A 25,470-nucleotide genomic window follows, 5' to 3' on the forward strand; every position below is an offset into this window, starting at 1 on the left:
ATTTATATATTTTTCAACCCATATAAATGTATTTATTTATTTACCAAAAAATATATTTATTAATATTATTTAGGGCTAATTGTAAATGAATTTCAGTAGGTTTATAATTTTACCACGAACTTTGAACGTTGATGATTTAAAAGACAAACTATCAATTTTTTACAGTTCGTTTTGTTAGATAAAAAATAAAAATATAGAGACTGAAATATATATTGTTCCCATTGTCCACATAACATTATTCATTATCTTAAATTGTTAAAAATAAAAGTTCATTTTTTAAATTATATCAAACTTATAAAAACTTGTTTAAGAAACTTCATTATAAGTTATGGAAAAATTCTTAGAATAGACTGAGTCCACCACGTTATCCGTATACTAAACTTATCACATAATGACACATCATTAAAATGACGGCAATCTTGTAATATTACTATTTAAATGTATAAATAAATAATAAACGAATTTACAAAATTGCCGTGATTTTAACGACGTGTCATTATGCATTTATGTGATAAGTTTAGTCTACAAATGACGTGATGGACCGAGTCTACATAATAAATTTTCATAAATTATTGTAATATTTTTGTTAATGTAAATTAGTTATAAATTAAATATTTTTTTAGTGAAAAAAAGTCAATTAAAAATTTAAAAGTTTAAAACATAGACATCTCCGCAGGGACAAACAAAGTTAACACATCAGGAAGCCTGCAATGTGCAGACATGAAAACATGAAAACAATCGAAAACTTAAACTAAGTGATTCAGTAGAATCTAAAATTGGATAAAATTCAATCCTTTCCACCCAATCAAACCTCAACCAAATCAAACCCACCCCTCAAAGAAACCCAAACTAAACTCTTACACTACCAATATATACAGCGACAACGTGTCATTCGCCGTTAAAAACGCGCACTTTTCTTTCCTTTTCCCGTCTCTTCCCCTCATTTTCTCAGGAAAAAACCGCCCATCACCACCGCCACCTGTATAACGTGAAAACTTATTTACTTTTTGAACACGGCAGCCTTGGGATTCGGTGGTGGGGAATGGATCTGATTATGAGATTACTCACGGCGGTAACATTGGCGGTCTTCGTTGATTTGGGTTTTATTGTTTGTTTTTCTAATGGGAATTTTGTGTTTAATGTAAAACATAAATTTGCTGGTCAAGAGCTGAGTTTAAGTGCTTTAAAACGACATGACGCTCATCGTCACCGGAGAATTCTCGCCGCCGTTGATATTAATTTAGGCGGCAATGGTCATCCTGCTGAAGCTGGGTTTGTTTCTTCATAATTTCCACCTTCTCTGTTTTTTTTTGTATTTTTTTAGATTTTAAATTCTTCATGGGTTGTTTTAGATCCAATTTATGAGGATTTATTGTTTTTGTTTTGCTGATACTTATATGGGGTTGAATTGAATCGTTTTTTTTTATATATATAATTGGGGAGGGGAGCGTTTCTGGGAGAAATTGAGCCCGCTTCATAGCAGATTGCTGCCCAACGCTTATACGATTTGAGGGTTTATTTATGAGGGTTCATTGGTTTAATAAAAGCTTTAATCTTTTTAGGTGCTTACATAATTTCTTCATATTGTTTTTGTTGATTGATAGCTATAATTGATAGAGATGGAGTTGAATTGATATTGTTGGTGAAGTTCATTAAATTCATGCATTGAAGTATTCATCTTTTATTTCATTTCATTATTGTATATGCTTACATGGTCTTTTTTTATTGTTTTCAGCCTATACTTTGGTAAAATCGGGCTTGGAAACCCACCAAAGGATTACTTTGTTCAAGTCGATACCGGAAGTGATATTCTTTGGGTGAATTGTGCCAATTGCGATAAGTGTCCTACGAAAAGCGACCTTGGTGTATGTTGCTATGAAACCGAATCTAATTTTTCTATATTTGAAATGATTGTATCATGTATGTCTATGATGCCTGAAAGTTCAATTTTTTGTTGTGCTTTAGGTTGACCTCCTTTTGGTTTAAGGATCAATTTCCTTTTTGGCTTTACATTGTAACAGGTAAAATTGACACTATATGATCCAAAAAGTTCTTCTTCTGCTACACGGATTTACTGTGATGATGACTTTTGTGCTGCCACTTACAACGGTGTACTTCAGGGTTGCACTAAGAACTTCCCCTGTCAATACAATGTTGTTTATGGCGATGGAAGCTCAACAGCTGGATTCTTTGTCAAGGACAATCTACAATTTGACCGAGTAACTGGAAATCTTCAAACTTCTAAAGGGAATGGAAGTGTTATATTTGGGTGAGTTTCAAGAACCGCGTTTCAAACTGAGTTAGGGAATTTGCAAATTTTATAGGTGCATCAACTTGCTAAATGATAGAACTTGCAATGTTATGCTTATACACAACTCGCTGTACATTGCATCTGCTTTAGTTTCTATAGATCTTCATCTCCGTACATTGAGTGAAGAGCACTACTCTGGATGGTTAAAGTGTTGAATTGAATCACCATACACTGAATAAAGAGAACTACTCATTTAACTTAGTGAAACGTCTAACAGAGGACATGCATAACCCTCCGCTTCTTCTTCTTATTCCTAATCTCCTCCACTCCCCCTCTCTGTTTTATGTGTGTAGTATTTTCTGACCCTCAAGAACAAAGAATGCCCTATTGCAATACGAATGCTACTTCAACACGAAAATTTAGTTTTAGTACATATGCACATTGTCTTCACTATTGGCTTAAGTTAATTTAAAATGTATTTTGTTGAGTTGCTCCTTATCTTGGTTATAAAATATGCTGTAATGGAACAGGTGTGGCGCTAAACAATCTGGGGAGTTGGGTACATCCAGTGAAGCACTGGATGGAATACTTGGATTTGGGCAAGCAAACTCGTCCATGATCTCACAACTTGCTAACGCTGGAAAGGTTAAAAGAATGTTTGCACATTGCCTGGATAATAAAAATGGAGGTGGAATATTTGCCATTGGAGAAGTGGTCTCACCAAAAGTTAATACAACTCCAATGGTACCAAATCAGTATGTGAAACTATCTTAATTTTCTCCTTTTTTCCCGATACTTGCCCGTGTTAACAGATGCTGCTTGTGCTTTGCCATATTTTTCATATTGACATTGAGCTTGATGCTTGACTTTTTGATTGTAGTGAAATTTAGTAGAAGAATATGAAAATGAATTAAAGTGAACAAAGAAAAAAACGAAACAAGTCATAATTTCATATATGTTTGTGAAAGTTTTTTGTGCTACTCTTGCTTTTAAACGCTAAATCTCAGTTCCATTTTAGGCTAGACCAAACATAAATAACATGATAATGGTAGATTTTGTTATTGTGACCGAAATCTTAACCTATCTTCTGTGCATTTCTCTTTACTGAACCGATTGTTTTCCCTTACTAAAGTGGAGAAAATGGTAGATTTTGTTATTCTTTTGGACAAAATGAAAATTAGAAAAACTCTAGTAGCTTTTGTTATCAGTTGCAGTATTATACTTGTTTTTAAGTTGGCTGTATCTTACTGAAAAAATTGGCTTTATTTTACTGTTAAGTAACTTCTATTATTGACCATCGCCTAGCCATGATGACGTGGCCTACATGGTGGTAAGCTTTGGACTTAAAGATGTAGCCCCTCACTGCTACAGGACGAGATAAAATTGTAGTTAGTTTTGTTCGAAGCTAATTGAGATGTAAATTATTTTCATATTTTGGTAGGCTTTAAGCACACAAATTCTTACATACTATTACTTATTCTGAGCATTTCTAAATAGAAATAAGGGCATCAGTCTATTTTTACACAAATTTCATTCTCTTTGTTTTGTTCTTTTTCTGAATGCCTTGCTTTTCCCCTTCAATTAGGTGAAATCTTGGTTAATGATTTATTTTTCCGTTATTATACTTTAGGCCACATTACAATGTAGTTATGAAGGAAATAGAGGTGGGCGGTAATGTATTGGAACTTCCAACAGATACATTTGATACTGGAGATCGGAGAGGAACAATAATTGACAGTGGTACTACCCTGGCATATCTCCCAGACGTGGTTTACGAGTCAATGATGTCTAAGGTACACAAATTCTGTATGTTCCTTATATTTGAAGTTTCTTTTTTATTGTGTTTAGGACTTCACCTAATTTACTTGTTTTTGCTTATTAGATTATTGCTCAGCAACCTGGGTTGAAAATGCATACTGTTGAGGAGCAGTTCACATGTTTTCAGTTCACTGAAAAGTAAGGTGCCAAGTGCGATTATTTCTATATGACTATATGGCCAAATGATCTACTCTATTAATAATTTTGACCATTTTGTCAAATGTATCTTTTAAAAAAATTGACAGTTTGGTCTGTCAATTTCATAGCGTGTCTGGTCCGATGTGGATTGGTTTCGTGAACTTACTTTGATTGGTCTAGTTAGGAAAAAGAAACTCTATAACTTCGATTGAACTGTGGTTTGGATATAATTGTCTCATTTTACAAAATTGACGGACCAAATTGTCTAATTTTTTTTAGGGATATATTTGACAAAATGATCAAAATGGATAGTAGAAATTATTTTGCCTTTCTATATCAACGATTTTAAAGACATGTTGGGTGAATGTTTGCTATATAACTGTCCAAATGTTATTTATGTATTCGTAAGGAATACCTTGTTGTAGCAGCGGATGATTTTGTGGTTGATCTTGGAACAGTTTTTCCGCTAAATTATATTTGTTACTTAGAGAGAACTTTTGCTAGCAGTTTCATAGCTATTAGTTTAACGCATTAGACTGTCAATTTTCATAATGCATTGTTTATTTTAAATGTAAGACTTCTCAACTTTTACCTCGTAATACTTTTGCAGTGTTGATGAAGGATTTCCTGTTGTCAAGTTTTATTTTGAAGAATCTCTTAGTTTGACGGTTAATCCTCATGAGTATTTATTTCAAATTCGTGTAAGTAAGCGCTTATGAGCCTATGATTTATTCTCACTTCACATGCATATTGCTTTTGCTTACTCTAAATCTCATTTTTCGCCATTAATTAAATTTAGGGATAATTACTGTAACCCCTATTAGTTTAGGCCCGAGTTACCATTTTTCTTCTCAATTTCAAAAAATTACTATTTACCCTTTTATGTTATATATAACTGAAACCCCCTTGTAACAAAAATGTTAAGGAAAACAATTATTTTTTCAAAATTTATGGGGAAACCGATAATTCATACCTAAAGTTACGGGGATTTTAGTAATTAACCCTTAAACTTACCTTGAATAAACTGAAACTGTATTCTTTTTATTTCTAACCTCCTCATTGTAGAACTCTATGGAAAGTTCTTTTTATTTATTGTTGTCGTAGTATGTTTATTAATAATTGTGGTTTCCTCACTAAATAATATTGCATATTCATGATTTTCTGCAGGATGATGTTTGGTGTTTCGGTTGGCAAAATAGTGGCGTGCAATCTAAAGATGGCAAGGATATGACTCTTTTGGGAGGTATCCTCTTCAATTTCTTCTAATTCTTTATTTGTTTACTCGTCTGATCATCATAATGTAGTTGGGAAAATCGGTAGCAATCTCATGTGAATTGTAATTCGTGATCTTTTTTGTTAATTGCTTTCTTGTGATCTTTTTTGCTATTAAGCTGGATGAAGTAGAGGCACCGGCTTTAATTCTCTAAAGCTTATAGCTGATATTATGTTATTTAACGATGAACTCAAACATTGTCATCAATGCAGATTTGGTGTTATCAAATAAGCTTGTGTTATATGATCTCGAAAATCAAGCCATCGGATGGACAGAATACAACTGTGAGTTTCTCACAATTTTCAGTCGGTCCTCTGTTTTATCTAATAATATTCATCGAATGAAACTTCATCATCCTTGGAGATTAAATGTTGACATGTTTTCATTTCTTTTAGGCTCGTCGAGCATCAAAGTGAGGGACGATACTTCGGGTTCAGTGTATTCTGTGGGAGCTCACAATCTTTCATCAGCTTCCAAATTGATAAGTGGGAAAATTACTCCAATTTTGTTGTTAGTATTTGTTTTATTCTATAGATTTTCATGATCTGCTGATAGTGCTATAACCTTAATTGATTTCATTTCATCTGTACCATAATATAATCAAAAGTCTGATTGGTATAGTTTTAATTCTTGAGCACAATACCTTTTTTTGTTTTTTGTTTTTTTTATTTTTTCACATGTATGTGCTTTATTTTTTGAATAAAATAAAAATAAATAAAATAAACATTTTGATATTTGTTCAGATTTTATTTTGATCACACTAGTTTTTGTTTGTTGTTGTTGTAATACAAAATTACAAAGTTGTCTTCAAGAACTGTACAATAAAATAGATGACTGCAAGAAATATTAAAATCTGGTAGGCATCCCTCTGGAAACTGTCATCTCTTTGAAAGAACTGTGCATAAAGCAAATTTAACACATTAGTAAGTAAAAGTTATATTAGTTGTGTTAAAATTTATTATTTCAGTGTCTGAACTTTTACCTTTTTATATTAATTTTTTAAAAATATATCAAAGAAGCTCTTTTAACCGTTTTTCGGTATGGTTAAAAATGTAAAAATAAGCGCTAGATTTTCTTAGGTATAATAATTATATTAGCAAAAAAACTAATAGTTATATTATGTGCAAATGATACACTTGCCTACATAGAATCAAAATGATAAGTTATATGAGTAAATTTTAAATTTAGATTTAGCATTCTTAATTTATACTTTATAGTCCAATGATTGAAAAATGACTAAAATATTTATTTAAATAATTGATATATTTTTAAAAGATCAAAGGATCACTGCGGTTTTTTAAGTTGTGCATCTGCAACAATTAACTCATGTTTAGCAATTTAATCAATTTGATAAGATACTCTCTAATTTTAAATCGATTAAGTACAAAATGATCACGTTCACGGGCCTTGATGATCAAATTTGGGGTTAATTGACTTAAAATTAGAAAGTATTGTTCCTAATTGATTAACAATCCTAAGTGTGAGTTAATTAATCCCGACGAAGTTCAGATCGCGCTCCTCTATTCATTTTTAACTAGTTAAAACACTAATTTAAGAGAATAAAAATCTATATATATTAAAATAGTAGATTTATAAAAGTTCAGACACTAATCTAATCTCTGCATTACCCAAAGAAAAGAAATCTCACCTTTGTTGGATCACCAGTAGGGTCAGGAAAAATCTCCAAGTTCTCCTTCTCCGTCGGAAGACGGGTTGCCAAGTTCTTGACGAAGTCGGAAAAATCTTTTCCGGCTTCAACTGTAGCAAACAGACGACGAGATGTCCAGAAAAATGCCTGAGCTGTAGGTGATGAAGCAGATAAATCCCAAGACTCTTCATGCTCGATCACTTGGCCACTGATTTGATTCAGAGTAAACTGCGAATTCACTTTAATTATCAAATCTCCTACACCATTAAGAATAGATTTGGCCTTCCCTTTTATTGTCCACTTTATACTCAACTCGCTAGTTGACAGCATCACCATTTCTTGCACAGTCTGCAAGGACAAAACGATAGACATTACGAGGAATAAATACTATTCTGATGTTAAGAAATCGAGCAGAGGGTTATCCGGTTCTTGAATTTGTAAGTCGAGTTCATATAAGTAAAATTTGACATATTTTGACATGTTAATCTATACCTCTCTAAAGTAAGTTCAACCATCCCACTTCTGTATTTTCAGAGCGCATGAAAAGCAACTGTATAGATATTAAACACATACATGTTCGAATTTTGAAATAAGATATGAACACATTTAACTTCACGCATACTGAAAATACAACAATGAGTATGATTACGTTATCAAAATAGATCGAATATAACTTATACGAACCTGCCGTACAATTTCAAAGTCCGGAATGACCCTTTCCTAAAAAATCACCACAAAATCAGAAAATGTAGAGTCTCACCACAGAAGGATTGTCAAGGGCACCAGTCACCCACAAGGGTCTCTTATATTTCTCACGACCACTAAAACTTCGGACAGGATCCTGCAATTACTAAGAAAATACAATTTCCGGTTCACTACAAGCAAACAGAATACGAAAAAGTGCTTTCTGATTCTACATTTTCAGATCCTGCCATGAAAAATAATCAGGAAGAAGCAAATACCTTGTATTTGACAGAAGCTGCAAAAGTTCCGAGCGCACGATTGCCTTCGCGTAGCTCTAGTATATCACGAGCAAGTTGTCTGGCTGTAGCCTCCACCATAGGGCTGCTAATACACACAAATTCATTGCACAGCTCACCGAAATCCATCGCGTCAACGATCTTATCGGCTTCTGATTTTTCGGTGGCAGCATCGGAAGATAGTTCTGTCCGATTTGGATCATTTGTAACTGCAGGCATCAAGTAGCAGTTTGAAATTATCTTAGGCACAAGTAATTACAAAGCACAAATATGTTGCACGAAATGGAAACATTGAAATATGAAAGGTTTAAACAGAAATGACAAAATGATAATTTTTATACTGATTGCAATTCTATTTTGATCTTTATTACTTGTCTTGACAATGTCATTCAAAATTATTTTTTACAAATTTCTGAAAATCTCTGCCTTGTGCTGCCTCCAAGTCTGATTGCCACATCAGCACAAATACACTTGGTTTCAAAACGCTAATTAATTTTAAATAAAAATTACGAATAAGTTACAATTTTTTAAAAGTCGCAATAAAATTGCAATTCAGCATAAAAAGTTATGATTTTATATGCAAATATCTCAATAAATAGTGCATGCTTCGGGCATCAGAAAACATTTTCGATAACGAAAATGAAATATACCGAAACGCCTAAACTTAATACACGATAAATTTCCATGCAACATGATAGAGTACACTTATTATAATGAGCAGTTCAGTAAAAAAGTAACATCACCAAACCTCTCATTAAAAAAGGAAGGCTAGCGGAGCTAATGGACGGCTTGGAGCTGGTGAAAATCCATTTGCCGTGGAGGTTTTTCCGGTGACCGGAAAGTGGAAGTGAAGCAGAGGAGATTGCCAGAGCAGAGGAATTCATCTCTTCCCATTGTGTTTGCTAAAGCATGTGGTCTTTGTTTCAATTATTTTTAGAGGTCCTTCTTTTTTCCTTTCTATTTTGTATTTTTTTGTTTAAATTTTGGATAAGGTAATGTGGCATATTTGTCTACCTTTTAATCATATTTTGGTAAAATAAATATTTCTAGAAATTAATTTTATATTTTTCAACTCTTGAAAATTTGATTGGTTAGTTCTGTTCTTTGTTCTTTTACTGAAATCGAGTAATTATTAGGGTGCTGTTGAAACTTATTCCTACGACTAATTGTGAGTATTCGGTTGGTTCGGTTAAAATTAAACCGGAATTAAAACTGAGTTAGCCGATCAATTGAATATTCAAACAAATCGATCGAATATGAAATTATAACTGAAACCGAGCTGCCGAAAAATTAAAAGAATTCAACAACGAATCAGACAAAATAGGCTGGTTCAGTTAAACCGAAAAAAAAAATACAAGGAAGTTAAAAAATAAGAAAAAAAATCAAATTTTTACTTTATTACGTCGGTTCAGTTAATTTGAATAATCGAAATGTCAAACCGAACCAAAAACTGAATAACCAACATGTTTAAATCTCAACAAATTGATCAAACCTATATTTTATAATGAATCAAACCGACCAAAAGTGATTGGTTTAGTTGGTTGTATATTTTGCTGACCCAAATTATGAACCAAGTGAACAGTTAATAATAGTCGAATTATGTTTTTCTTCCTTATCCAAAATTAGCACAATAGTTCAGGTGTTCAAATCCTAATTACTATTAATTAAGATACTAAATTACTACTGTTGTAAATTCGTAATATATAATAGTCACTTCAAAATTAATAAAATACCCATAAATTAAGATAATTACTACTATTGTTGATAAATACCCATTAATTAAGATTTTTTTTTTACAATCATTAATTAAGATAGTTAATTACTATTGTTGTAAATGTATACTAATAGTCACTTCCTAATTAATATAATAAACCACTATTTTAGTCAATTATCAAAAAAAAAACATCACTATTTTAGTCCTTTTCAATTATCTTAAAATAATTAATAGATCTCAAAGTAAAAACAGTAAATTGCTGGATTTGGCCTGGTCAAGCCTTGTTATTGACTGTAAACTGTAAGAAAATACAAAATGAAACCTCTAGGTGGGTTAAATATGGTAACAAATGCAGTAAACTAGACCCTCCTAAATAAGAAAGTGACAGCCAAACATTTTGATTTTGCCAACTATATATTATACATTATATATAGATTTATGAATTGAATCATTGCAACATCATATTCAAAATGATACAAATGATTTATTTCTGAGTTTTGTGAAAAAATTTAGTTCTTATCCCTTCTTTTTCTTTTCTTCTATTATAAATCTCAGTCTCTCATCTCATTTTGTTTTGATATTTAGAGAGAGAGATTGAGAGTTTTTCATTTGTGTCTCCATGAGTATGATGGCAATGGCGACATTTTTATTTCTTTGGGTGTCGATTTGTATGATTGTACAAATTCAGGGGGCTTATTTGCCTGCTTTGGTTACTCACCTTCCTGGCTTTACTGGCATCTTGCCCTCCAAGCATTATTCAGGGTACATTTTTCTGTTTCTTCTCCTTTTCCTAATATACAATAATAAAATTCATGTCGTTGGTTTGTCTCCATTTTCCGTTAATCGTATACGAAATGACAATGAAGTGAACGCTTATATAAATTGTTGCGGTTATCGATAAGTAAATTTTCTTATACTTCGCCTATCATTATTTCACATTTTTAACGATAACTCAAATTTTATTTTTCAAGATCGAGAAATTACTACCGTAACCTGCCGATAATTGTCATAGAATTTTTCGTCGGTTATATAGATAATAATTCATTGAATAACATTATGTTGTTGATGAAATAGAAGTTGAATTATTAAAATATAAAAATAAAATGATAGTAATCGAAATGTAGAAAATCTATCGTTCAACAACAAAATCCATACCTTTCCCCCTATATGAATAATGAAGTTATTTTTAAAATTCATATAGTGTCATTATTGCATATTAAGACCACATAACGCTAAATAAATTGGTATTGATGTCACAACCGATATGGAGCTAATGTGGCGCTACATGATTTTATTATGTAATTTGATATTAATATCTAGCTCATCACCACGTCGTCTAAAATTGACGAAAATAGGGTCAAACTAACGATATAATATCTAGTCAAGTAAAATAAAAATAAAGGATTATAGCGGAAACGAAAAAAAGACGAGGGGCTCTCTATGCAAATTATCTAAAGTTGGCATTATAATGATTATATCTTACTTAGTCATGATCAAATTTAAATTTTCAGGTATATAAAATTGGGTTTAGAATTAGGGGAAAGAAAAAATCTTTTCTACTATTTTGTTGAATCAGAAAGAGACCCAGTTAAGGATCCATTGATTTTATGGCTAAATGGTGGACCTGGTTGCTCCAGCATGGATGGTTTCATTTACGAACATGGTACTCTCCTTTTCATTTTCTTTAATTTCATCATTGTCTAGTCTTTTTTTTGCATTTATACCCTCCTCAACTTGTCTCTCTTTTGTCACTTTTAACACCTTTTATCTCTTTTTAGCATTTTAATGTCATTTATGGCTCCACTTATGATCATCGTTGCACGGAAACCTCTCGAGTTTTACGTTTTAAAAATTTATTTTCATTTCTAAAAACTTTTCAAAATATAAAATATAAATAAAATGACATCTATAACTTTGTTCCTTATAACATATATAATATTTAAAAAAAAATGGACGTTTTGATCCATCAATTTAACGAATTATGATAATCATATCCAATTCTCAATTTAATTAAAGTTATAATTTTTTTCTTGTTTGATTGGGCTAATCAAGTAAATACACGTAAGCTATTCACGTAAGATCAAACACATTTTATATATAATTATCTTAATTTGCAATATTAACGAAGCATACTACCAATTTTTTTAAAACTATTAAAATGGTAAAAATAGTATATATATAATTTTTTTCGACCAAAATTATATGATTTTTTGTATTTTATTTTGGCGTTTCTGTTTTAGTGCTACATAGCTTACAAAAAACATTGTTATTGAAATTGCATAGGGCCATTCAATTTTGAAGCTCCAAAAGTTTCAGGGGAATTGCCTAAGTTGCATCCCAATCCATACAGCTGGTCCAAGGTTAATAATTTATAAATAAAATCTATTTTTTAGCTAACAGAGTATTTTTATGGTACATTATGTTAATATGATGTCGTTTAATCACGTATCAGGTTGCCAATGTAATATATCTTGATTCGCCTGCTGGAGTTGGTTTGTCTTTCGCACACAATACTAGCTTGTATAAAACTGGAGATTTTCAAACTGCTAAGGATACACACATCTTTATTCAACAGGTATCCTTGTTCGGTTGGGTTCGGTCCTGTCTGATGATACCGTTGCATATTAATTAAATTTTAATTTTAAAATGAATTTGAGTTATATATAGCGATAGGAATTGTTTTTAATTTTTAATTTTAGAAATAAATATTTTAGTTCGTTTTATCCCCTCATCTCTAATTAATTGTTCAATAAATTTTCGTCACCTTAGCTCTTATTTGTATATAATGCTCAAATCATTTTTAACCACATCATATACATGAGGGGTAAAACCAATTAAAATGTTAAATTATAAGGTATTTTTTTTAAAGCCACGAGTTTAGCCTTATTCGATCTTTTATGATAAATTTTGGCGCAAAATGAACCTTTGTTGAATTATGATTCAACCATTAATATGAGCTAAACTCACATTTTTACACATATATTTTTGCTGTCTTCAGTGGTTGAAAAAATTTCCAGAATTTGTTTCGAATCCATTTTACCTCGCGGGCGAGTCATACGCCGGAGTATATGTGCCAACTCTTGCTAGCAATATCGTAAAAGGTATATATAATAACGTCATTCATCCTTTAAAAAAATCCTGAAATTGAACAAGTTATCTTAATTTATATATGCTTATTACTGTTCTTCAGGAATTAAAGCCGGTATCAAACCTGTCATTAATTTTAAGGTATGTAAAACAAAATTGCAGTGATTTAGCTTAGAAAAAAATACAATTGTTGATATTTTTAGATGTTCAGTAGATATTTTTATAAAGTGAACAATTTTTTTGTATGTATTTAGGGTTACTTGTTAGGAAATCCAATTACAGACAATAGCTATGATGGAAATGCTCTTGTTCCGTTCGCTCACGGTATGGGCCTTATTTCAGATGAAATTCATCAGGTACATATAATTTCACATTTCTATAGGAATATTAATTTTCTTGATTTCTTGATTTTGAAATGTATTTATGCAATTCAAATGTGAAAATGTTGTTGCAGAGAGCTGTAGATTCTTGTAATGGAAGTTACTTTGATTCAGAAGTTCCGAAATGTGTTTCTGCACTTGACAGAGTTTTTAGAGTAAGTTTATTCTTCATCGCGAAAAAAACTATAAAATAAAAACAGTTAGGTTGACCAATGAGCTATAGCTCAAATGGTATAAGCGCTGGACATCAAACTGCTAGATCGTTAGTTCAAATACTTGCACAAGTGCTCCCCTCCCTAATTATATAAAAAAAAACAGTTAGGTTGTGATAGGTATTTGTAATGGAAATTCTTTAACAAATTTGACAAGAATTGTGAAGAATTTATGAGGGTTAAAATTGTGAAGAATTTGACAAATTTGCGATATTTTGATAACCGAACTTCAGTTTTTCAACACCGGGAGGTTATTGTAGCAATTCCGGCCAACAATTGCTTTTGTAGTAATGGAAAAAGCCAAAAATTGCTCATGTGATAATAGTTTTCCGTTGCTACATAAGTATTGTTGGCTGAAGTTGCTATAGTAACTATCCTCTTGTTGTTGGAGAAATTGAGATCCAATTATCAAAATATAAAAAATGATATATCTAAAACTTTTGTAGTACAGTAGCCATAAAAAAAAAAATTAATTCAATCTATGATGAATGTTTTAGAATTTGCGATGGAAACCGCTGTCATAAAATTTTGTGACGGCAATTTATGTCATAGAAACTCTGTGACGGCGATTCTCGTCAAAAATTGACATTCTTTCGTAGTCGTGATAACTAATCTACTGAATTGTGTTCTAATTATTGGTTGGATGGTGGTGATGATGAATGTTAAAAACAGGCAATTGATAAGGTAAATCTGTATGACATTCTAGAGCCATGCTATCATAATAAAGCTTCTTTCGGAGCGCAAAGTATGGTTCCAGATACTTTCAAGGAATTAGGGATGCAGACAAGGACTCTTCCTGTCAGGACAAGGCTTTTCGGGCGTGCTTGGCCCTTCATGGCTCCCGTCTTAGAAGGACTTGTTCTATCCTGGCCCCAAGTTTTAAGCGACGCGAAAACCTCAACCCCACCTTGTGTAGTAAGTTCCTTATCTTTCACTTTTCGGGTAAACTTTTTTGCGGTTATTAAACTATAGGCTATTTACACTAAGGTTATCATCGTTTCATCATTTACATTTTGATAATCCAATTTTATGTTATTAGCAACGAAAGGTTATGCAGTAATTCAGGAAAATTATCGCTTATGCGGTCAAATAAGCAATTATTAACCAAAATTGTGATAATAAGCTCATCTTTTGGGAAAATAAAAGTTGAGTTACTAAAACGTAGCAGATAAAACAATAACAATCTAAGTATTTATAATTTAGTTACTGCGATTTTTTGAACATTTCGCTTCTTCTTCCACGGGAAAAGGCTCATCTCATTCATAAATCTGTATTGCAAATAATTCAATTCAAACAATGAAGGTCAAATAAGTTCATAACTTTTTAAAATCATATCAGATAGATCCAAATAATCTAAATCGAGATTAAATAATAAGAAAAATTGAATTTATTTGACCAGAAATTATAATCTCCATCATTTTTCTTTTCTATATTACTTAACCAATTGGCTTAGAATTCTCATAGTCTTGTTTTATGGACAGAGTGATGAAGTTGCAAGTGCATGGCTAAACAATGCACATGTGAGAAGAGCAATTCATGCTGCCCCGGTAAGCCCCTTGATGAAATTCTTATAACTATATATTAAATCTTATTAACATTATAATATACTGATAATTTTCTTTATTGTCAATTTATGATGAACAAATACATATATAGCAAATTTATATAGGGGCTTGGGAGTTATGCACAAATAGATTGGAATACTGGCATGATGCTGGAAGTGCGCTCATGTACCACAAGAAACTAACTTCTGAAGGCTATAGAGCCCTCATATATAGGTAAATTTATTATTTTTAATATATTTCCGCAATCGAATATTTATTAATCGACCAATCAAAAAATTTAATTTATTTTTCGGAATGCGCAGCGGGGATCATGACATGTGTGTGCCGTTTACTGGAACTGAAGCATGGACAAGATCTATTAATAATAAGATTGTTGATGAATGGAGGCCTTGGATGTCATCCACTGGACAAGTTGCTGGGTATGTAATTAGCTTCACTAATTTCTTTTTTAATTACCATTTAATTTCTCCATTCAGACTTAATGATCTGAGTTCTATCTATGTTTAATTTTCCAGGTTTCTTCAAGGATATGCAAACAATCTCACTTTCCTGACAATTAAGGTCTCTGAATTAACCAAATTAACCGACTATTTCATTTTTTTAATAATTATTCATTACTATATTTTTATTGGCTTAACTAAATTAGTCGACTAATTCAGTCAGTTTGGTAAAAAGGTAAATTGATCGGTTTTTAACGAACGGACTGTTTGCTCACTCCTACATAAAACTTGAGAAAACCCGATTGGACCGTTCGCTGACCCTTACTTAAGACTCGAGAAGTTTCGGTGCAACGTAGTATTTACTTACTATGTGTTGGATGTGAAACTTGTGCAGGGAGCTGGGCACACCGTACCGGAGTACAAACCGAGGGAGGCATTTGACTTTGTTAAGCGATGGTTGGAAGGAAAACGCATTTGATTAACTTATAATTAGTGAAGCTTTATAAATTTTTTTTAGATGATTCTAATTAATTCACTTGATCAAAATAAAAAAAAGGAATAAAACAATTGAGTCTTGTTGAAATTAATTATTTAGACCAATTGTAGAAGTTGTTAAGAAATCAAAAAATCATTAATTATCATTAATTTCTACACTGCACTTTGGTGCAATTAGTAGGATAACAATTGCAACTGATTTTTTTTATTCTTTTCAATGTATTAATTAGTGACGCTATATTTAAATTTGTATTATTAGCAAAGTATTGAGATACAAAATTGAAAAGCTTAATTCTATAAATATCGTTTATATAAATAATTTACATCAATCGGTAATTGACATTTGTGCAAGTATTATCACGATGTTCAAATTTGTGTGTTGCGGTTAATTAACTCATACTTAGTCATTTTAATCAATTAATGATAATAATTTCTATTTTTAAATTAATTTATCCTCAAATTGTATAAAATGAACGCGATGATCATTTTAAAAAGTTAATTGACCCTCAAATAAAGAGTATTGTCCATAATTAATTTTAAATAAAACAAATTGTTTCTAATTGATTAAAATGGCTAAATATGAGTTTTGTCCTGACGAACAAGGTCATGGACTGCGATGGCCCTTTATCCTTTTATATATTTTTGTCAAGTCCTTAATTCTTTGTTGTGAACATGAAATTATAGTTAATTTATAAATAGCAAGCTGTATAATTTTTTGCCGCCTAGAAATATCAGATTGTTTGATCAGAAAACAAAAAGAAAAACTCTAATCTTAATTAACGTAATATCTTCATCATTATTTGTCTAAACTTATCGAAAAATCTCATCATTTATATTTACATATTCACATGTTTATAGAAATTGCCGACCTAACCTATGATATATAACTATATGCTAAACAATTATATCAAAAAATAGCTCAAAATCAAACAAATTTGGCAATGGCAAAGAATGAGCTACAATTTATTTGGGCAATTATTGCAGGTTTCTTGATTTTGAGCATTGAATCTGCTCCAAAAGATGCTCTCATTACACAATTACCCGGTTTTAATGGAACTTTCCCTTCAAACCACTATGGAGGGTAAGTTAATTTTACACTTTCATCTCTATATTTTAGACTGCAAGAAAGTATTTTTTTCATCGACCTTTGATCGGTTGATAAATTCAACGAACAACGACGTAATTAGCTAGTCAGAATGTTTCATTTACATTCCCGACAGATTTACCAATGAAAAAAATGGGTTGTCGCCAAATTCCACCAAAAAATATGGTGTGAACGTGACACTGATTTTAGTGTGACAGATATTCTGACTGTAATTATTTATTTTACCAATCCGATTGCCGATAGATAATGCTGACGGATTTGACACCGGCAATCGGCAATGGCTTGCAATCGATTGATCGTAAGCGAATATTAATGATGAATTATCGACGAAAAAGGAATGTTGGTAAATTATGCCGGTCACTAATTGCCGACAAATTTTTTTTTGTTGATAATCCATCGGTGAAGCACTTTCTCAACGGATACGTGGGCATTACTGACGGAAAAATCTGTTCGGAAAAGTTTGTTTTCTAGTAGTGGTATATTTAATTTTTCTTTCTTTATTATTTTTTGGTGTTAAAATTACAAGTAATTTTGTATGAGAAAATGAGTTTGTACTCCGTAAAAATTTCCTGAAATAATAAAAAAATATCAAAATAAATTTAATTCGTAAATTCCATGTGTATAGGTACGTGAGCTTCGATGAGAAGAATCTATTTTACTATTTCATTGTATCCGAAAGAAATCAATCGGAAGATCCTGTGGTTTTATGGCTGAATGGAGGACCTGGTTGCTCTAGTTTTGATGGATTTGTGTATGAACATGGTAATATTGATTCCTACACTTTCTCAAAATATCAATTCAACTACTTTTTCTTTCATTTATTTACATTTCTGACCACATTTTTATTGGAATTGTACTTTTGAATCCATAAAAAATATTTATGCAGGGCCATTCGATTATGAAGAAGGCCAGCCTGAAGGAAGCTTGCCGACTTTACATGTCAATCCATACAGTTGGTCCAAGGTCAATTATATATCATAGTTTAGTTATTTTAATTAGAGAATTAATGTTACAATTTTTTTGAGGATTATATATTAATTTCATTGATCATATATTATATTTGGTACGTCCAGGTTTCAAATATTTTATATTTAGATTCTCCTTGTGGAGTTGGTATGTCCTATTCTAATAATCAAAGTAATTATATAACTGATGACTGGCAAACTGCTGCTGACACTCATACATTCCTTCTTAAGGTAACAATTTACTCTATAAATAATTAATTAACCTAAATAGAAGAAAATTTAATTTCAATTACGTACTAATTAATTATTTATAATTGTTACAGTGGTTTGAATTGTATCCGGAGTTCTTAAACAACCCATTTTATATCTCGGGGGAGTCTTATGCTGGAATTTATGTTCCGACTCTTGCTATTAAAGTAGTCAAAGGTATATAATATAGGCAAAATGAATTATACATTTAAATTGATAATATCTATGTTGATTAATAGTTTGATTCATCAATTTCATATTTTCAATTTATTATATTTAAAAAATAAATAATAAAGATGAAGGGTCTAATTGATAAGAAAAAGATACAATTAAATGTTTAAGTTATTATTATGACAAATTAGTCCATATTTGGAGAAAAATTTCATTAATTTTTTTTAACTAATAAAAGAAATGCACTAATAATATTTATTTGTAAAATTAGATAGATAAATTCTTAATTGTTTATCATTTTCTCTACGATTATGTACTAATTCACTATAAAATTAAGCTAAGAATTAAAATATTTTTATTTTATTATAACAAAAAAGTAATAGAAATTGATAAATGTAAACATATAATTTCTTTTTTCTTAATTTCTTTCTCCAATTATGAACTAATTTATAATAAAAACGTGTTAAGGAACTAAAATATAATTTGTTTTTAACAATTAACTCTTCGTCTTTTTTCTATGCTAGTTGGATTTAATTGACACAAATTATGCAATTATTTAAGCAAATGGTCAATTATTTTTAATTTATTATATCTATAATAAATGCACCATATATAGTTTTGAATATTATAGTGAACCATATATGTTGATCTTAAACTAACCCCTTGGTGTAGGAATAAAGAGTGGAATACAACCAAGAATTAACCTCAAGGTAGATATATAATTTTTGCAAGGAAAAATAATTGAAACTTAATTATCTAATTAAGGTATTTAACCAGTTTTAGTTGTGTTGATGTAGGGTTACTTGGTAGGCAATGGAGTGACGGATTCTGATTTTGATAACACTTTAAATTCCCTTGTTCCCTTTGCACATGGAATGGGACTCATATCTAATGATATCTACAAGGTACGTATAATTAATTACTCGCTCCGTTCTAAATTGATAGATCACTTAGATAAACACGATAAATAAAAATATAATTATACTATATTTAATGTATTCTCTTACGTAATATGCATTAAGATTTTATATAGTTAAAATGAGATTGAGGGAATAAAATATTTTATTTAGGATAAACTTATCAATTTAATCGTAATTCTGGGTACATTAATTTATTTTCCCTTTTAGAAATCACCCAAATATGTGCCCTTTTTTACTAATTTATTAATTTTAAGGTAATTTTTAATATGATAATTAATTTATGAAGGACGTTGAAGCTGCTTGCTATGGAAATCACACTAATCCTAAAGACAATTGCCCTACAAGCATCGACAAAGTTTTTGAGGTTCTTGATTTAACACAATTTTCAGATACAAGTTGATGATTTTCTATTATATATTAGTTTCTTAATTATCAAAGAAATTGATTCCTTTGTACTTTTTAATAAGGCAATTGATGGTCTAAACATATATGATATCCTGGAACCTTGCTACCATGACCCGAGTGTGTATCGAGATGGGAAACGAAACACAACCAAATTGCCTACGAGTTTTCAGCAACTCGGAGTAACTGAGAAACCTCGCAAGGTCCGAAAGCGAATGTTTGGCCGAGCTTGGCCGCTTCGCGGGAAGCTTAGTCCCCGTACATTGTGGCATGAAGTTGCTGGACAAGGCAGTGTCATGTGCTTTGTAAGTTCACGGAAATTTTAACTCGTATCAAAATATTACCGTAAATTTAATTTATATTTCATACGATGTTACTTGATAAATTTGCAGAAGTTCATATTTAGTGACATTTCCATATAAAGATATTTATATAATTATCTTCTGCTACATCTCAATATACATCGACCTAGATTTGTCCGAAGAAAATTGCTAAAAATGAAAATTATTTTCTCGGTATTTCGGGCAAAAATTTGGTACCTAACGGACAAATAACCATAATTGGGAGGGGGACTCAAATCTTAATTGCTTCTTGTAATTTCTTTTATATTATTATTATTATTGGGAAAGGGGGTGCTTGTCGGAAAAGTTGCACCACAATATTATAAATTATTCACATTTATACCATTTGAGCTATAAGTCATTAGCATAATGCAATTTTCTGATTAAGATTTTGCTTAGTACTGAAAAAAGTTATTTTGTGACGGCAGAATGACAAAGTTGCAACCGCATGGCTAAATGATGAATCCGTGAGAAAAGCAATTCATGCTGAATCGGTAAAAAAAAATCCTTACCTCTTTCATCATGATGAATTTTTTAATTTGCCTCAATTAATAAGTTATGTAATGATTTGATTAATTAGAAATCGGTAGCCGGTTCATGGGAGTTATGCTCGAGTCGAATCAGCTATTCACGGTTCAGCTCTGGAAGTATGATACCTTACCATCAAAACCTAACCACCCAAGGATATCGAGCACTTATATATAGGTATTATTTCTTTAATTTGTCGATCTTTTAAATAAATTTCACACCGATTAATTAAGAACAATTTGGCAATTTATAAATTAAATTCAATAAAATTTGACATATCCGTCAATTTAATTGACAACAGATTTTTACATTGTCGCTGATTACCGACAAATTTTTAATTTCATCGTTTATTACCATCCTTACACTTTTTGGCGCATAAAGAATACCATATTTACCGATTGATCTATCACTAAACGTTGGTAAATTTTTGTACTAAATTAATTAGCACCTTGTTTTTCAACCAAATTTACTGGTGATCCATAAGTATATAATAAATTATTTATATGTTAGTATTTTGTTGTTAAATCCGTCGCACAATAACATGCATTTAGTGTCGGATTTTTCAAAATGCCATCGATAATCCGTTGATTTTAGTAGCATCTGTCACGTGTAGTGGCGGACATTTTAAAAAAAAAGGCTTATAATAAATTTAGGATCAGATGAAGGTTAAATTCGGACTGTTGGAATATCGAACGTACACTAAAAATAAAAAACTTATTGAAGTAAAATTTTAGTTCCGCTATCGATCACGTGACCTGGTATTGTAAGGGTCTGTAGAGCATTTATACTATTTATTTCAAGTAGTAAAAGTATTTAACTTTTGATTATTAAATGAAATGAATTTGATTGTAGTGGAGATCATGATATGTGTGTGCCATTTACTGGGAGTGAACTATGGACTAGATCACTTGGATATAAGATTGTTGATGAATGGAGGAGTTGGTTATCTAATGATCAAGTTGCTGGGTAAATTAACTTATTTTAATTTTTAATCCTCAACTAAACATAATTATGAAGCTTAATTATGTAAAAATTAATTAGTTGTCTTACTTACTGCAGGTACTTGCAAGGATATGATCATAATTTCACCTTCCTAACCATAAAGGCCAGTACCTCTTATTGTTCTCTGTTAGTATAAGTTTAATCACTTAAAATATCTAACTTTTTCAATTATCCCCTAATCTTTTAAAAATGTTATTTTCAACCTAATTTAGATAAATACATTTTAATTGTAGCCAATTGATTATATTTATTCAAAGTTAATTGTAGCCAATTGATTATATTTATTAAGAATTCAAATCTTATGAAAAAAAATTTATCTATAACCAAACTTAATCCTTTTTTTTTTCAATCAAATATACTTATCAGAATTAGACTACAAATTGACGCAATTAAAAGATTTAGTTATAAAAAAAAACTCCAAAAAATTGGCTTCTTTTAGAAAACAAATGAATATTTGATTATAATTGAACTTTATTTATCGAATTTATATCAAAATTAATGTTTTTGAAAAGTTTGGTCCTAAATAAAAAATTTAAAAATTAAATTTTTTTAGTGATTAAGTCGTTATTAAATTATTTATAATTAGATTGAGGTTTTTCCTGAACTAATTAAATCATTATTTTTTATAGTTACGTATTAGATCACTGAACATTCTTTAAAAAGGAGATTTAACAAAACTAAATATTAAAAATAATATTAATTTTTCAAATTTAGAGAGAAAAATTAATAATTTTGACCGGTAACGCAGGGCGCCGGCCATACAGTTCCGGAGTATAAGCCGAGAGAGGCGTTAGATTTTTTCAGTCGATGGTTGAATGGAGAAGCAATATAAATAATCAACGAGGAATCAGCCATTCAAACCTCAAATAATTGATCTTTATTCAACATGGCAACATGTTCTTTTTTTCTTTCTAAATATATCCAATATTTCCAAAATAAGAGCTTCAAATTGTAAAAGTGGGAGAGTGGTCCAATTTATGTAGTGATATGCCAAAAACAAAAGAATTCTTTCATAAATACATCGAAATCCGTACAATTGTATTTGTGATTGTTGCTAGCCAATATTACTAAATAATGAGTGATAATGATTTAAGTTAATACATTTTCCTTCCTTTTTAACATTAAAATTTAATATTTTACCAAGTAATTTCATAAACTTGTCAATTGCATTAATTGGATTAAGTTTATTAATTTCGACTAGGAGTGTAAACGTGTAGAACCGAGTTTGAACTCGAATGGCTTAAATTTTTTAAGTTCAAGATCGAACTATTCAAGCTACTCAGACACGAGTTTAAGCTCGACTTTAATTTAATCAAAATAAGCATATTTGGTGTATTTTAAAATTTATTTTCACTATAAATATGTAATTTAATCGATTTATATGATGTACACCTAAATTTAGAGGTATAATAGAAAATAATTTTTTGTTTATTATTTACAAGAGTCCCGTTCGTTTAGGCTTACGACCTCTCGAGCCTTTGTAATTGATACTGGAGTTCGGCTTAGTAATTTAAAAACCATTGTAAACTATTTTAAAAAATTGCATAATTTTCTTTGAAATTAAAAATTCTTTTAAAAACTACTATTAAAAATAATTTCAGAAACTGCTGAAAACTATTTTAAAGAACTTTTTTGAAACTAAAAACTGTTTTAGAAACTATAAAAAAATTGTTTTTAGAAACCGATTAAAATTGTCCTATGAATTACTTTGAAATTATTTTTGAAGCTAAAAAAACTAAGAAAAATCTGAAATGCTACCGAATAACAATATCGAATACCCACCATGGGTTGGCTCAATTGGTCACAAGTGTGGACAGTAAGCATGAGACTTAAAAGAACCAAGGTTCGAATCCCATTTTCCATAAATGGAACTTATTGGAAGTATTTGTGAATGAGTTGTTAAAGCCCATATTAAGTGGGAGGTCCGGGCGGTGGGATGCCGAGTCTAGCCTCTCTGGGGGTTTACTCAGGTGGTCGGGCTCCGCCGGGATTCCCTCGTCACCAAAAAAAAAACAATATCGAATCTGAAAGAGAAAATCCAATATGGAATACAAAATAAATGATAACAGTGTGACAATAAAATTACATGCACGCTAAAATAGAGAATTAAAATAAGAATAAAAAATTATGTTTTTTCATATATTTTGTAAACTTTTCAATAGAAAAAATGGTGGAATTGTGGTCCGGCGGGATTGGTGGTGTAGTTTGATAATGTAAGCATGGGTGGTCCAAGATAAGGCCCTAGATAAGGCCCTTTCAAGTGATTCCAAAGCATGTAAGCTGGCATAAGGGCGACACTACTTCTGCATTTTTGCACATTACAAAACATTTCGAGGTTCACTTTCCCCATTCATCACTCACAAGAATGCACTCTCACAGAGGTCCTTTAAATAATATAGTATAGCAATATGTACACACCAACCAACGGGACAACAAACTGTCAAAATCGTGAGTTCAAATTCTTTCATAAATACTCCCCTTTCCCAATAATATATATAAGGAATATGTGGACACCATTTTCGTAAAGAGATTAGCTCTACGGGATTTTATTCTAAATACTACTTTTTCCATAAAAAATGACTATTTTCCTCTGCAGTTTTATGTTTCAAATAACTACTACTCCTATTTTTTTTTAGTTGTCACTTTTGGATAAATTGTTAGGATTAAGAAAGTGGTTCTTTTGTCTTAAATTACAAGTATAAAAACTAGTTTAACCCTATTTATGAACTCCACTATTGAAAAATTTAATTTTAAAAATAAATTTTTTAATGATACTATTGAATGATTTAACTTTGAAAATTGAACTAACAATTGATTAAACGATTCAATAAAAAAATTAAATTTGGAAGATTATTGTAAAAGTTACATAGAAATCTTAAAATGACAACTATTAATGGATAAATATATTAGCCTAAACTGACAACTAAAAAAATGGAGAGAATATTAAATAAAAAATTAAAAAATAATTTAAAATTATAAAGTGAACTTCATAAATGAAACATTATAAAAAAATAACACATCTTAAACGAGAAGCATGAAGTAATAATTAACTGGAAACGATTAACTAGTATTTTTGGATGTGATTAAATTTTATGTCAACCACTAATTAGTTTTTTTTTTAACAAACCACTAATTAGTTAATGGCTCAGTCATAATTCATAAGTACATGACAAATTACCTAGTAGCTAGTTTGTACTCACTGTTTCTGTCTCAATCTATTTGATAAAAAAATTGGATCTCTCATTTTAATTAATAAGTTCTATTTATATAATATTTTTAGCTATGGTTTTAGCTTTCAATTTTAAAAAAACAATATGATCTATTTATTATAATATGAAAAAATAAGTAATTTATTCACTCATTTTTTAGTAGCGCATATATGAGTCTCCGCACTATTATATTTTTAGCGATCTGTACGAAGAACATATACATTAGGTCCCTACATTATCAATTATAAACACATTGACTTCTTCGGTTCATTTCTGTAAGAAACGAACTCAATGTGTTTGTATGGATGAAAATGAACGAAAAAACTTAATTTAAATGAAATTAATAGCGTAAAATCGTTGTGGACTTTTTTAATACATAAATTCAATCATTAAAAATATAATAGTGCAGAGATCTAGATATTCGTCAAGTTTATTATATTTGAAGAACTTTAGCTTTGGTCAACAAAAACCAAACATTATAGTAACTAAAAGAACAATTTCCATGAGAAACCTTTAAATCTATATAAAGTATATTTAGTCTAACTTATCATAGTCAAATATGAATTTCAAAAACGCC

At 30.5% G+C, this 25,470-nt stretch overlaps 4 protein-coding genes across 4 annotated transcripts; 3 read left to right on the top strand and 1 right to left on the bottom strand.

The window, feature by feature from the left end:
• The first annotated feature begins 680 nt into the window (after window positions 1–680).
• On the top strand, window positions 681–6,120 carry LOC126657629 (aspartic proteinase 36-like). The gene is made up of 10 exons (XM_050352340.2): window positions 681–1,272; window positions 1,736–1,865; window positions 2,022–2,269; window positions 2,782–3,006; window positions 3,882–4,044; window positions 4,134–4,207; window positions 4,818–4,908; window positions 5,375–5,450; window positions 5,693–5,764; window positions 5,876–6,120. Exons 1-10 carry the CDS (start codon window positions 1,043–1,045, stop codon window positions 6,022–6,024), a joined length of 1,458 nt encoding a protein of 485 aa, XP_050208297.1. The 5' UTR covers window positions 681–1,042; the 3' UTR covers window positions 6,025–6,120.
• Window positions 6,121–6,191: 71 nt separating this feature from the next.
• On the bottom strand, window positions 6,192–9,040 carry LOC126657630 (uncharacterized). Its single transcript, XM_050352341.2, has 5 exons — window positions 8,857–9,040; window positions 8,091–8,317; window positions 7,889–7,969; window positions 7,129–7,476; window positions 6,192–6,375 (listed from the first exon to the last, which is right to left on the bottom strand). Exons 1-5 carry the CDS (start codon window positions 8,990–8,992, stop codon window positions 6,274–6,276), a joined length of 894 nt encoding a protein of 297 aa, XP_050208298.1. The 5' UTR covers window positions 8,993–9,040; the 3' UTR covers window positions 6,192–6,273.
• A 1,254-nt stretch (window positions 9,041–10,294) lies between these two features.
• Window positions 10,295–16,151, top strand: LOC126657626 (serine carboxypeptidase-like 20). Its single transcript, XM_050352336.2, has 14 exons — window positions 10,295–10,584; window positions 11,334–11,485; window positions 12,106–12,182; window positions 12,275–12,397; window positions 12,821–12,923; window positions 13,013–13,050; window positions 13,164–13,265; window positions 13,364–13,444; window positions 14,174–14,416; window positions 14,983–15,048; window positions 15,158–15,279; window positions 15,369–15,485; window positions 15,582–15,627; window positions 15,901–16,151. The coding sequence occupies exons 1-14, from the start codon at window positions 10,442–10,444 to the stop codon at window positions 15,982–15,984; spliced, it is 1,497 nt and encodes a 498-aa protein (XP_050208293.1). The 5' UTR covers window positions 10,295–10,441; the 3' UTR covers window positions 15,985–16,151.
• A 779-nt stretch (window positions 16,152–16,930) lies between these two features.
• LOC126657628 (serine carboxypeptidase-like 20) lies at window positions 16,931–22,786 on the top strand. Its single transcript, XM_050352338.2, has 14 exons — window positions 16,931–17,082; window positions 17,732–17,868; window positions 17,993–18,069; window positions 18,180–18,302; window positions 18,395–18,497; window positions 19,164–19,201; window positions 19,289–19,396; window positions 19,698–19,775; window positions 19,879–20,118; window positions 20,583–20,648; window positions 20,735–20,859; window positions 21,535–21,648; window positions 21,742–21,787; window positions 22,433–22,786. The coding sequence occupies exons 1-14, from the start codon at window positions 16,943–16,945 to the stop codon at window positions 22,514–22,516; spliced, it is 1,479 nt and encodes a 492-aa protein (XP_050208295.1). The 5' UTR covers window positions 16,931–16,942; the 3' UTR covers window positions 22,517–22,786.
• The last annotated feature ends 2,684 nt before the right edge of the window (window positions 22,787–25,470 follow it).

The sequence above is a fragment of the Mercurialis annua genome, linkage group LG7, assembly GCF_937616625.2.
Source record: "Mercurialis annua linkage group LG7, ddMerAnnu1.2, whole genome shotgun sequence".
Lineage (NCBI taxonomy): Eukaryota > Viridiplantae > Streptophyta > Magnoliopsida > Malpighiales > Euphorbiaceae > Mercurialis > Mercurialis annua.

What these genes read in the sequence shown, in the direction of transcription:
- LOC126657629 (XM_050352340.2), top strand. Translation starts at nt 1,043, where the DNA reads ATGGATCTGATTATGAGATTACTCACGGCGGTAACATTGGCGGTCTTC. An exon ending in GGTCATCCTGCTGAAGCTGG is followed by an intron (nt 1,273 to 1,735) that starts GTTTGTTTCTTC and finishes TATTGTTTTCAG; the next exon opens with CCTATACTTTGGTAAAATCG. An exon ending in AGTATTTATTTCAAATTCGT is followed by an intron (nt 4,909 to 5,374) that starts GTAAGTAAGCGC and finishes GATTTTCTGCAG; the next exon opens with GATGATGTTTGGTGTTTCGG.
- LOC126657630 (XM_050352341.2), bottom strand. Translation starts at nt 8,992, where the DNA reads ATGAATTCCTCTGCTCTGGCAATCTCCTCTGCTTCACTTCCACTTTCC. An exon ending in CCTTCCTTTTTTAATGAGAG is followed by an intron (nt 8,318 to 8,856) that starts GTTTGGTGATGT and finishes TGATGCCTGCAG; the next exon opens with TTACAAATGATCCAAATCGG. An exon ending in CCCTTGACAATCCTTCTGTG is followed by an intron (nt 7,477 to 7,888) that starts GTGAGACTCTAC and finishes TTGTCCTTGCAG; the next exon opens with ACTGTGCAAGAAATGGTGAT.
- LOC126657626 (XM_050352336.2), top strand. Translation starts at nt 10,442, where the DNA reads ATGAGTATGATGGCAATGGCGACATTTTTATTTCTTTGGGTGTCGATT. An exon ending in ATCCATACAGCTGGTCCAAG is followed by an intron (nt 12,183 to 12,274) that starts GTTAATAATTTA and finishes ATCACGTATCAG; the next exon opens with GTTGCCAATGTAATATATCT. An exon ending in TATAGAGCCCTCATATATAG is followed by an intron (nt 15,280 to 15,368) that starts GTAAATTTATTA and finishes CGGAATGCGCAG; the next exon opens with CGGGGATCATGACATGTGTG.
- LOC126657628 (XM_050352338.2), top strand. Translation starts at nt 16,943, where the DNA reads ATGGCAAAGAATGAGCTACAATTTATTTGGGCAATTATTGCAGGTTTC. An exon ending in AACCAAGAATTAACCTCAAG is followed by an intron (nt 19,202 to 19,288) that starts GTAGATATATAA and finishes GTGTTGATGTAG; the next exon opens with GGTTACTTGGTAGGCAATGG. An exon ending in TCTAATGATCAAGTTGCTGG is followed by an intron (nt 21,649 to 21,741) that starts GTAAATTAACTT and finishes TACTTACTGCAG; the next exon opens with GTACTTGCAAGGATATGATC.